The sequence below is a fragment of the Cajanus cajan genome, chromosome 1 (assembly GCF_000230855.2).
Source record: "Cajanus cajan strain Asha chromosome 1, NIPB_CcT2T_4, whole genome shotgun sequence".
In the NCBI taxonomy this organism is placed as follows: domain Eukaryota; kingdom Viridiplantae; phylum Streptophyta; class Magnoliopsida; order Fabales; family Fabaceae; genus Cajanus; species Cajanus cajan.
Window position 1 is genome coordinate 77213563 of NC_138517.1, and position 12647 is coordinate 77226209.

Sequence of the window (12647 nt, forward strand, 5' to 3'; positions counted from 1 at the left end):
ATGACATTTTTTTAATTAGTTTCAATTAAAGTAGTAATAACATTTTCTTTCACTTTAGTTTCAAAATTTAAAACGAAATTAGAAAGCACGTGAGGAGTCAAAAAGTATTATAATTTGGAAAAGTAAGAAATTAATTGTGCCGTGTTGTTGACTGGGGAATAGAAATAAGTCAATCCACGTGTCATTCTTTGTTTCCTCCGAAGCAATAAGCAGTATGACGTATCAGTTTGTATAAGTACGATGACATATATGATAAGTCGGTGGGAACAACTGTGAAACAAAACCCACTGCAAAACGCATCGAAAGAAGCGAGACCTAGTAGTCCTATAACGCTATAACTTTTCTCTCTCTGTCTGTGACTCTCACTTCTTCCTCTTTTTTTTTTCTTTTCTCTTTTAATTTCCGTGCAAAAATTTTCTTCTTCGATTTCACTGTTCGCTACGCGCAACCGTCACGGAACAACCCTAGAAACCGCTTCTTCCTCTGCGCTTAACCACCCTAAACGCCGCCGTTTTGCTCTTCCATTGCAAAACTAGATAACACCGACATAGGTTTCAACCTGCCTTCCGAAAACCTCGTCCCCACCAACTGCTGTCTGCTCTCCGTGTTCAATTCCCAACCCTAGTTCCGAAACTTGGCATTTTTTCTCCGGTGGGTCTTCTGATTCCACCGCTTGGAGGGCAAAAATGTCATCTTTGAGTAGGGAATTGGTGTTCCTCATTCTTCAATTTCTCGATGAAGAGAAATTTAGAGACACTGTGCACAAGTAAAGGCGTTTCTTTCTTTTTATTATTTTTTACAAATTTTGTTTATTCGTTTGCTCCTCTTCTTCATGTATGTAAGTCTATATATGGTGAGTAATTCGCGCGGTGAATTGAAAATTTTGGAAATGTGCTTGTTCTGTGTTGTACTGGGATTCAGGTTGGAGCAAGAATCGGGTTTGTTCTTCAATGTGAAGCATTTTGAAGAGAAAGTCCTGGCTGGAGAGTGGGATGATGTTGAGAAATACCTCACTGGGTTTACCAAAGTTGATGACAATCGATACTCCATGAAAATTTTCTTTGAGATTAGGAAGCAGAAGTATCTTGAAGCCTTGGACAGGTCGTTATTGTTATTTTGTTAATTACTTGTATCTTACAAAAATAGGTTGCTCCTTCTAGTTGTACCCTTTATGTTTCTTTTTAAATATTTGTTGATGAGTGTTATTCGTTAGACTATTTTATGGTTCGGATTCTTTTTCCCTCTTCTCATGTTTAAATGATCATGTTTTTGCTCAGGAATGACAAAGTGAGAGCTGTTGAAATACTGGTGAATGATTTGAAAGCTTTTTCATCGTTTAACGAGGATTTATTCAAAGAGATAACACATCTTCTAACCCTTAACAATTTTAGGTAACTGTGTGCCTTCTGTTTTTTGTATGATGTTGTCCACCAGGGATTAAAGAGATGTTATATATTGAAGAGATGTTGAGATAATATGGACTTTGATTGAATGCAGGGAAAATGAACAGTTATCAAAGTATGGTGATACTAAATCAGCTCGAAATATAATGCTAATAGAGCTCAAGAAATTGATTGAAGCAAATCCTCTCTTTCGAGATAAGCTTATATTTCCTACGTTTAAGACATCAAGGTTGCGAACCTTGATTAATCAAAGGTAATATAGGTGTATACAATTTTTGTATGTGTTGAACTTTACACAAAATTATTCCATTTTCATAGTGCTTTAATCATTAATGATTATGAAGTGTTGTCAATTTTTTCTATCCAGTTTGAACTGGCAGCATCAACTGTGCAAGAACCCGAGGTCAAATCCAGACATCAAAACTTTATTTATTGACCATTCTTGTTCACCTACAAATGGATCTCGTGCAACTACTCCTGTCAACCTTCCTGTAGCAGCTGTTGCAAAGCCTTCATCTTATGTTCCACTTGGGGCACATATTGGGGTATGTTGTAGGTTTTCCAATTGTTTAATTTGAATCATCGTTGCTGACAATATTAGATCTCCAATTTTTTTACATTGGAATGTTTCATTTCCTCATGTCACTTAATTTTGTGCAGCCATTTACACCTGCCCCAGTTGCTTCTAATGCTAATGCTTTAGCAGGATGGATGATGAATGGGAATCCTTCCACTTCTTCTCAATTACCTGTAGTCGCTGCTTCCTCATTGTCTGGTCCCCCAAATCAAGGTATGTCTGGGTCAGTTTGTTGTCATGTAACATACTGTTCCATCAAGGGCAAAAGATCATAATTAGACTAATTTATGAAGTAGTCAATATTCCAATATACTAATTTCAAGTTTATAAAATAAACAAATGAGAAAGGTAAAAAAGGAAATTTTTCCCTTGGCGTGGGCGGTCTGCAGTGGATAGAATGGAATGGGACGTTTGTTTGCTGGAGAAACATACTGTTATGTCTTTCACATATATGTACATTAGATATTATCCAATTATCATGACGTATTCAGCATCCAATCAACCAAAGTGCATAGACAGTCTCTTGTACTGATTTCTTAATAGATTGACTTTGTTTTTTCCTCTCATCATGTGTAAGGGATAATTTAATTTCTCCTCTCCAATCTTCATAGAAAGCTTTTTCATTTGTATGCTGATACTTATGTGGATATAATTTCAACTTTTATCTACTCAATTGTCCTGGGTAATAGATGAAGAATTAGTAGAATAATCTTTCTATTGTCCATTCTCTTGAGCATTTGGATGATTAAATATGTGTTTGAAAATCAGTTATGGTGAATGTAAGTATGTAACTCCAACCCCACCTGAGAGTTCCTTTTATGTTTATGCATTGGAATGCCAAAATTCTCCATTGAATGTGGTTTTAATAGATTTTCAAACACTAGTTCTTGGAATGTTTGTTTGAGTCTGTTCCATTCTTAAGTTCACATGTTATTCAATTTCTTGTAGTCTCTGTTTTGAAGCATGCAAGAACACCTAATGCTCTCGGAATGATGGATTATCAAAACAATGACCATGAGCCACTAATGAAACGGTTGCGAACTGCACAATCTGTTGATGAGGTATTTACAATAGTTTGGCATGATTTCTTTTCCATGCAGTTGAATTGCCATAAGTATAATAGAAACTGTTTACAATCTATGTAGGTTACATATCCTGCTCCACCTCAACAAGCTTCTTGCTTGTTTGATGACCTTCCAAGAACTGTTGTTTGTACATTACATCAGGGAGCAACAGTAACGAGCATGGATTTTCATCCTTCCTTTCACTCCGTTCTTACAGGTAGGTTGAAATAGACTGCATGTCTTGTATTATAATGAAATTCAGTCCTATATTGACTTGGAAAAATAATTTCTGAAACAGTTGGTTGTGCAAATGGTGAAATTTCACTTTGGGAAGTTGGTCAGAGAGAGAGGCTGATATCAAAGCCTTTCAAAATATGGAATACTTCTGCTTGTTCTGTCTTATTTCAGGTGTATATTGCACTATTCAACTGCATATTTGTGACATACTGACTTTGCATTTTTCAGCTAAGATCTATAGGCAATTAGCATTGGGGGATATTCTTTTTTTAAAATTTTCTATTATTTTTTTTTCCATTTAGGGGGAAATACTTAAATCTGAAGTTGTTATCAACAAAATAAAAAATCCACTTAATTCCCCAGGATGGATTATGATAAATTGATAGAACACCAATTGTTAAACTAGTAAAATATAATACTGAACACAGAAAGCACAGACAATACATCAATACACTTCCTTTCCTAGAAACTAAGGTCGTATTATCTATTGACAGACTTATACACCTTCTTATGAAATGTAGTCCTCACACTTAACTGCCATCAGATAGTTTCTAATACAGAGCTGCTAATACAGGGTAACTTGTTTTCTATCATGTTACTCCTGATAACTGCTCCTGCTCATCAATGGATCTTTTCTAATCCATTCCATTTCAGTTTCACTATTTCATTTCCATTCTATTTCACTCACCATTAAATATCGAAACATAAACTATTAGTATTACAAATTCAAAATAGGAAAGCAGATATATTTAGAGGGGATGTTTAATTTGGTCAGATTATGGATTCACAAGTGACCAAATGTGTTCAATGGCTGCACAACATCTGCTCAATCTTGTAGTTTAGTTGGTCGTCCTTTTCCTGCAGCACAAGTTCTACCCTTACCTTTATGAACATTGGGAACTGTTTAGGTAATATGAAGGCATGGTTTGTTTGTCATTCCACTTCTCATCCATTTGCTTATTTCAAGTAACTTGTTTTTTATATATTGTAAGTGCCACAATATTCTTATGTGATATGCCGGAGTTTAGTAATGAGAGTGTTGTACAGGCTGCATTTCTTAAAGAGTCATCTATATCTATCAGTCGTGTATCATGGAGTGCAGATGGGAATTTTATTGGTAAGTGTTGTAAGGAAACTTGGTTCTAGTTTGTTGCTTAATTGGTGGTTAATAATATAATTTCCCTTCTTTTCAGGGGTTGCTTTTACAAAACATTTGATTCATTTGTATGCCTATCAAGCACCTAATGACCTACAGCAGCGTTTAGAGGCATGTTGAGATCAATTTCCGATGTGAATTTAATACACAGTTTTTGTGATTTCTGACTAATGTCTTCTTCATTACAGATTGATGCTCATGTTGGTGGTGTCAATGACTTGGCATTTTCTAACCCAAACAAACAGCTATGCATTCTAACTTGTGGAGATGATAAGTTAATAAAGGTGACAGATTAGTTTCTGGTCTGTTTTAGCTTGTAGCTAGATGAATGTATCCTCGCTTGTTAATTTTTGGGAATGTATTACAGGTATGGGATTTGACTGGAAAGAAGCTCTTTAACTTTGAAGGTCATGCAGCACCTGTTTATTCTATTTGTCCTCATCAGAAGGAAAATATCCAGGTAAGAGTCTCCTAACACTCCCTCCCTCACGTGGTGGGCTTTCTATTTTTGGATTTTGAGATATCCTCCTTGATTAATGAACTTTTTTTTTTGTTACAAATTGATAAACGGTGTATGATTATTTGGATTTTTCTAACTAAAGGTATGAAACCTAAAGGAATCCCATTATGTAAAATTTTGGTACATTAATAACGTTAGAATTTGAAAAATTAAAGATTAGTATAGATTTGGCCATACTACTGTGGGATGTAATGCAAGCCAATTTTCTGGGCACTTATCATGTCCATTGCTTGTATATGCTTTTGTACAGCTAGACTTTGGTCTTGTTTCATGTGTTATCAATTCTGGAAAGATGACTGAAATAAACATGCAAAGAGAAAATGATGTTATTACTTTCTTTTAAAGGCTGTTGCACTGAATGTTTGACTGATAACAGTTAGACATCATATATATGCAGTTTATATTTTCAACTTCTGTTGATGGGAAAATCAAGGCCTGGTTATATGATGACATGGGCTCCAGGGTTGACTATGATGCTCCTGGACAATGGTGCACCACGATGCTCTATAGTGCTGATGGAAGTAGGTAAGTATTCGAGGAATGATACACAAAATATATCCAGTCGATCTTATATATATTTTTTAGTTCTTTGGGTTTTTCTCTGAAAGTTACAATGTAAGTTATAACTATTCTTTCCTATTTTAGATTGTTCTCTTGTGGGACAAGTAAAGATGGAGATTCTTTCCTAGTTGAGTGGAATGAAAGTGAAGGGGCACTAAAAAGAACATATTCTGGGTTTAGAAAGAAATTTTCTGGCATTGTGCAATTTGACACAACAAAAGGTCGCTTTTTGGCTGCTGGCGAAGATAACCAGATTAAGTTTTGGGATATGGATAATGTCAATGTTCTGACTAGTACAGATGCTGAGGGTGGTCTTCCTGTGAGTAGTACATATACTTTCCATCTTTTGATGCATTTTAGAGCATTGTTTGATATGGTTGATCCCTTGTGTCAGAGTCTTCCTCGATTGAGGTTCAATAAAGAAGGAAATCTGCTTGCTGTTTCTACAGCAGATGGTGGTTTGAAAGTCCTTTCTAATTCCGATGGCATCAAATACTTGAGGGCCATGGAAGCCCGGTCTTATGAAGCATCTAAAGCACCTTTTGAGACAAAGGTTTTTATCTGCCATAATTCTCCATCTTACTTTCTCCTTTAATAAATATCATTTTCTGGTTTTATTACTGTGTCAATTTTGATGGGTACAACCTCAACAAATTAGGTACCTGGCTCTTCGGTGGTTACAAATATCAGTCCACTCATCAATAAAATAGAACATATGGACCGAAACTCTCCTGCTGGACTGGCATCTACCCTTGTAAGATATAAATGACGAAGGACAGACATTTACTATTATTTTGAGATTAGTAATGCATTTGTCTATTGAATATATTAGGAGGAACCTAACATACAAATTTTGCATCCTTCTTTAATCAATTAAATTAATATGGATTTATGCTGCAGAGGTTTTTGCCAGGCACCTCCTGGCTTTAGACAGTTGTGTCCCACTGAATTGTTCTGTTATTCTTTTTTATTCCAGAATGGAGTTGATTCTATGCCTAGAGGCATGGAGAGGAAAAGAAGTTTGGATGATGTATCTGACAAATCTAAAGCTTGGGAATTTACAGAAATAGTTGATCCTGTTCAGTGTCGAACAGTTACTATGCCAGATAGTATGGATCCCACCACTAACAAGGTATTGCATGAAACCTTCCCTTTTATATACAGTATTCTTAATTAATATATTTCTGTTTTAATATCAAGAATTTCATGTTCGTAAAAATTGTGTTTCTTACCAAGGTTGCTCGCCTTCTTTATACAAATTCTGGGGTTGGTCTTCTTGCTCTTGGATCGAAAGGGATTCAGAGGCTGTGGAAATGGAGCCGAAATGAACTGAATCCTAGTGGAAAGGTGATTGTTCCTTGAGACCAAAACATATGTAAACACTTTCCTGGTGTTTTATAAAAATAACAGGCCTCTGCATATTATATTATATACATGTTTCTGTTACATATGTATGCTTGTATTTTGTTATGTCTAATGCAATCATCCACATAAACATGAGTCTTCCTGTCTGTTCAAAAGGCCACGGCAAGTGTTATTCCACAACATTGGCAACCAAATAGTGGTCTACTCATGACTAATGATGCCCCGGATAATTCTGAAGCAGCAGTTCCCTGCATAGCACTCTCAAAAAATGATTCCTATGTTATGTCTGCATGTGGAGGAAAAATTTCATTGTTCAACATGATGACATTTAAGGTGACATGACAACTTATAACATATTTTGTGCCATCATTAAAGGCTTTTATCTTGCAATATTTCAGTGTTTGAGAGACCTGAAAATTTATGCTGAATTTCAGGTGATGGCAACTTTTATGCCACCTCCCCCTATTTCAACCTTCCTTGCATTTCACCCACAAGATAATAATATCATTGCAATTGGAATGGAAGATTCAACAATTCATATTTACAATGTTAGGGTAGATGAGGTAACTACTTCAAGATGCTCTCTGAAGTTTAACTTCTAATTGTTTCTTGAATCATATATTGATTTGACCTCTTTGTTTAGGTCAAATCTAAATTGAAGGGTCACCAAAAGCGCATTACTGGTTTAGCTTTTTCAGCCCAACTGAATATTTTGGTCTCATCAGGTGCTGATGCTCAGGTGTGTTCAACCACGATTTCTGTTTATTAGTTGTATTGTGTTAACTGTTGTTGCTTTTGTGGGTCTGTATTTTATATCACAAACAATTATTCTGAATCCTATTCAATTATTTCAATACTCTTTTTTTCTCCTTTCCGCCTTTTACCCGTAATCCCAAATATGGAACTCATTTGTGTTTCCCTTTCTGTTTATGTGAGTCGTTAGGTCTACTTGGTATTTTACTTCCCAGTTTGCTCATTGTCATCAGATTTTGTCTTCCCTATCTATATACATTGATTTTTTTGGTTCATTTTATGCAGCTATAGAAATGAACATCTAGATTTTAGATTCCAAGTTCCAATAGAATCAAAAAAATTTTAATCTGCAATTTTTGGTATCGATCAAAGTTGTTGGAGTCCATCGTGTTTCATACCAGAGTAATTCATGCAGTGAAATTATGGCAGAGTATTAGAATTTAGTTGTATTGGCTTTCTCATTACTTGCTTGAACTTGTACTAGTTGCACTACAGCTGTAATTGACCTAGAATAAATGGGAGTGTTATGTCGGTGTTTGCTTTGTTCCAAGTCCCAACATCACAATAAGTTTTTGGCTACTTAAATTAAATAAATGAATATATTATTCTTTTTCATTTTCATATAATTTAAACTATTTCAATTATCATTTTATCACTAGTTATTATGTAACTGTTTTGTGCTTATGTCTTTGTGGTCCTATCTATTTTTCATTATGATTCAAATTCTATCTATATCATATTTATTGAGAGAATCCATTTTTGAAATATAATTTCATAATAAAAAAGGAAAAATTTTGGCTGTATTTGTGGGTTCTTTGTAGCTTTTCTTTTGGAGCATTGACTCATGGGATAAGAAGAAATCACTATCAATCCAAATGCCAGCTGGAAATGCAGCTGTTGGTGATACTCGAGTACAATTCCACATTGATCAAGTAAACTTGCTGGTATGCCATGAGACGCAGCTAGCAATATATGATGCTTCAAAAATGGAATTGGTTCGGCAGGTAAGCAGCTATTCCCTCTTCCACTCTCTCCAAGAAAAGAAATTCTCAGAACAAAACTCTTATATGTCCTCCTCCCCCTCTTTTAAATTAAGAAAAATCACTCTTTGATTTAAGAAATTTATGATAATTAAATTCCCTACATTTTGACTTCCATGTAAATGAGTTAGTAACATCTTTATGTTTGGATTATAGTGGGTGCCACAAGATGGGTTGTTTGGTTCCATATCATCAGCAACATATTCATGCAATAGCCAACTAGTTTATGCTGCTTTCACTGATGGAAATATTGGAGTATTTGATGCTGACACCCTCAGACTAAGATGCCGTATAGCTTCATCAGCATACCTACATCAGACCACATTAAACAGGTTTTCCAACACTTTATTTATCTATCTATATGAGACATATCAAATGAGAGGACATACAAATCAGTGTGATTTTATTTATTTATTTATCAATAAAAATAACTGTTTTAAGTGATAACGTGACTTTTAAAAAAATAATCTTGATCATCCATGTATAATTATATGACCCATATTTACTCTTCTAACATAAAAATGCTCCTCTCGTATATATATTTGAGGACTTATTGCCTAAGCCATATAACGAGTATTTCCTGTGGCACATATTAACAGTTGGAAGTGGTGATAACCATTTGTTTGTTGTTACTAGAATTAGAAGTGTGCATTTTTGGAACCTTGCTTAGAATTTGTGCCTTAAAAATGCTTTAGAATTTTAATTCATGTTTTACTTTGATGAAAGCTTGCAAGTTGGGGAAGTTAAGAGTTTAAGTTCAACCGAGCTAGCCAATTTTTTTTACATGATTCCCTTCCATCAAAATAATCCTTAACCTTAGTTTTTTTTTGCAGCCAAAATGTATACCCTATTGTTGTTACAGCACATCCACAGGAGCCAAATCAATTTGCAATTGGACTTTCTGATGGCTCAATTAAGGTTATTGAGCCCAGAGAGTGTGATGGGAGGTGGGGAATTAAAGCACGTGTTGATAGTGCGATGCAGCAGAATGGTAGGACAGCATCACCCTCCACCACAAAATAATTTGACTCTGAGCACCTCCCGTTAAAGATGATATGATATGATTCATGTGCATGGTTCTAGTTTCCTAGTTTTTTTTAGCTTAATACAATAATATATAGTAAAACTGTTATGGATAAATGTTTCTTATTGTGCAACAGTGTTTGGCTGCTCACAAGGATGTGTAGGTAGAGAAACCTTGTGCATATAAATACATAAGTATTATCTTCTCTTTTAAAACAAGATATTATTAATTGCTTCAAATATCCAATGGCATCTCAAGTCTGAAAAGTATGAATAAAATTCAAAGTTGTCATTTACTAATCGAACTTGTGTTTATTTATTTTCTTTTAATTTGCACCGAAGAATTTTCAATTGATAGTTACAGATAAGTTTCGTTTAGGGTGTAGATCACTAGATTTTGTCTCTTCCAACAGTTTTTTCCTGTATACATGGTTGGGATTTGGGAATCGAACCTTAAGTAACATGTTTAAAGAATCTAATTATTTACCAACTCTGTTAGACTTTGTTGGTTTCACTTGTGTTTATCTGATACCAGTCAACAATAGTACCCAAGTTAATGAAATGATTTATGGATTATTCAATAGCTTTTGTTTTTCTTTTTGGGCACTAATTGCCATTTATCTAGCAAATTTTGCCTTTAATGATATGAGAATAATGTGTTCGTGACATGGATCTGATGGGGTAAGGGTTGGTAGTTGGCGCTATCATATGGTGAATGTTCCAACATCATTAGGTGCAGTGCATGCATAACGTTCATAACAAATGCATAATGTTCCACTTGCTTAATTGGTCTCACAAATTTTGTGGAGTAATCAGCGGCAACCAGCAAGTTAATAAGGGTGGCAATCAAACAAAATTGTGGCTTTGTGGACACATTTACGTTGAAAAGTTGTGGGCAAAGCACGTGTATGAATATTTTTTTTGGTTTGGTTGGCTAAAAAGGTGTCAGCAGATTCTGGCGAGATCCGCGGCAGATATTGCAATTTTGATGCTATATTACGGCTCTCAATTTGGATTTATAATCTCCAACTAACTATTTATTAGTTAAATGCCTCACTAACTCACTTCATAAATATATACTTTAAAGCCTTTTATAATTTTTTTACTTCTTCATTTGTACATAGTCATAAGCTTACTAGTTTCTATTTATCTGTTTTTAGGGTGTTTGGTGAAATTAATTTATAAGCTAGAAGATAATAAGAAACACAATTGAAAGTTTACTATAAACATCTTTGATTATATAAATTATATTTTATATTTACGATCAATAATTTCAATTGCAATATAAAATTATTTTTAATTATTGATATTTTTTAAAAAATATTGAAAATCAATCTGAAAATAGAGATAAAAGAAGCATAATTTGAGACAATTAAAAGATGTTTTTTGCTCAATTAATTACAAGAGTAGTGTGTGAAGAGTACTTTTAAAAGAGAAAAGGAAAAATGTTGAAAATATCTAATAGAGACTCAAGAGTTAAAGTTTTACATTTTAAAATATGAATTCTAATTAATAATACAAATTTAGATGGTAGTGGATATTTAGAACATTGATCAAACCATATTATAGGCATGCTTGTTTTATGTTCATAATAATTCTCCCATCATTCGCCATGTAAAATTTGTGGTCGAAATTAATTTAGATATATACCTCAATTATGTTTTAAAATTAATTCTATAATAATCAATTTAGATATATACGTTATAAGACTTAACACAGTTGATAGGTAATTGAGTTTAAATTAAGTTTTAACTATATGAATCTACAAGATATAGCATTGACTTCTATTGTTAGAATGATTTAAAAGTTTATAATTAAAATATTAATTAGATACATGTCAATAGAGAGCCCATTTCAACTGTTGGCTAAATTTAAGGACCCTTGTAATTAGATTAATTTCATACTATAAAAAATTTCTAAGCACGGATCTATACAATTATAACAAGGTTTACTCAGGAAAAGAAACAAGGTTTAGAAAGACCTACAATCTTTAAATAATTACACAATCCACAATCTCATCCTATAATTATGAAATCATAAGGGGTTCCAATATAAATTGCTTAAGTTAAGTTATATTTCTTCATTTTTCTTAAATAAGATCATAGATTAGATAGCGTGAATAAAAAACAAAATATATAGATGTTAGGAGAATTTTGTCCCCTTGAATTCGCTCGATTTTACTTGCAGTAGTCGAGACCTAAAGTTATTTCAATACCTAGAGTCGCAGATAATATAAATAACACAGGATAAAAATATATAGATGAGTGAGAAAGACAATACAGTCTGTCTATCATCAATTATTTAAAATGATTATATAAAAAGTTTAAATATAAATTTTAATTCTTATAAAATATGTTAGTTTTGATTCGGGTCCATCAATTTCTATTTTTATTTTTTACTCCTCTAAATTTTAAAGTCATTATTTTTAAATATTTGGATAAACTTTCTTGTAAAATATTTTTGTTTAACTTTTATCCTTTCAAAATTTAAAATCACTAATTTCAGTCCCTAATATTTATTTTAAGATGGATAAATAATATTTATTTTAGATATTTTAATTTTTTAGAAATATCATATATTAATATAATATTACAAATTCCGATAGGTGTCACATGTCAAAGATGGTTGCTTAATCTTCTATTCAACATGTAAACAATTAAAGAGTGTCAAATAATAATATGAGCCAAAAAAAATAATTTTTAATTTTTAAAAAATGAAAATAAAGAAAAAAGTCTTCAAGATCAAAAATAAAACTCATTTATTTTATTATATATATAAATATAAGTATAAGTAAAATATAAGTCATGTATAATCTATTTATACTAAAGTTTAAATAAAGTGTCAAATTTTTTATATAACCACTTCATCCCAAATTCCCAATAATACTTGGAAGGTACCAATTTAATTTAATGTGACTTTAGTCATGATTGTTGCTTATGTACTCCGAG

The 12647-nt window shown here is 33.1% G+C and overlaps 1 protein-coding gene across 1 annotated transcript; it reads left to right on the plus strand.

Annotated features, from left to right (window-relative positions):
* The first annotated feature begins 307 nt into the window (after positions 1 to 307).
* LOC109817603 (topless-related protein 2) lies at positions 308 to 9999 on the plus strand. Its single transcript, XM_020382909.3, has 25 exons — positions 308 to 766; positions 922 to 1101; positions 1278 to 1391; positions 1498 to 1656; positions 1771 to 1948; positions 2064 to 2193; positions 2929 to 3041; positions 3126 to 3261; positions 3343 to 3452; positions 4329 to 4398; positions 4475 to 4548; positions 4626 to 4721; positions 4805 to 4897; positions 5355 to 5482; positions 5603 to 5837; positions 5913 to 6071; positions 6177 to 6272; positions 6495 to 6650; positions 6755 to 6865; positions 7040 to 7216; positions 7318 to 7446; positions 7527 to 7622; positions 8458 to 8640; positions 8833 to 9008; positions 9510 to 9999. The coding sequence occupies exons 1-25, from the start codon at positions 687 to 689 to the stop codon at positions 9697 to 9699; spliced, it is 3369 nt and encodes a 1122-aa protein (XP_020238498.1). The 5' UTR covers positions 308 to 686; the 3' UTR covers positions 9700 to 9999.
* The last annotated feature ends 2648 nt before the right edge of the window (positions 10000 to 12647 follow it).

Coding starts and splice junctions, on each gene's coding strand:
- LOC109817603 (XM_020382909.3), top strand. CDS start 687: ATGTCATCTTTGAGTAGGGAATTGGTGTTCCTCATTCTTCAATTTCTC. Junction 5,483..5,602: donor TATAGTGCTGATGGAAGTAG/GTAAGTATTCGA, acceptor TTCCTATTTTAG/ATTGTTCTCTTGTGGGACAA. Junction 7,623..8,457: donor CATCAGGTGCTGATGCTCAG/GTGTGTTCAACC, acceptor GGTTCTTTGTAG/CTTTTCTTTTGGAGCATTGA.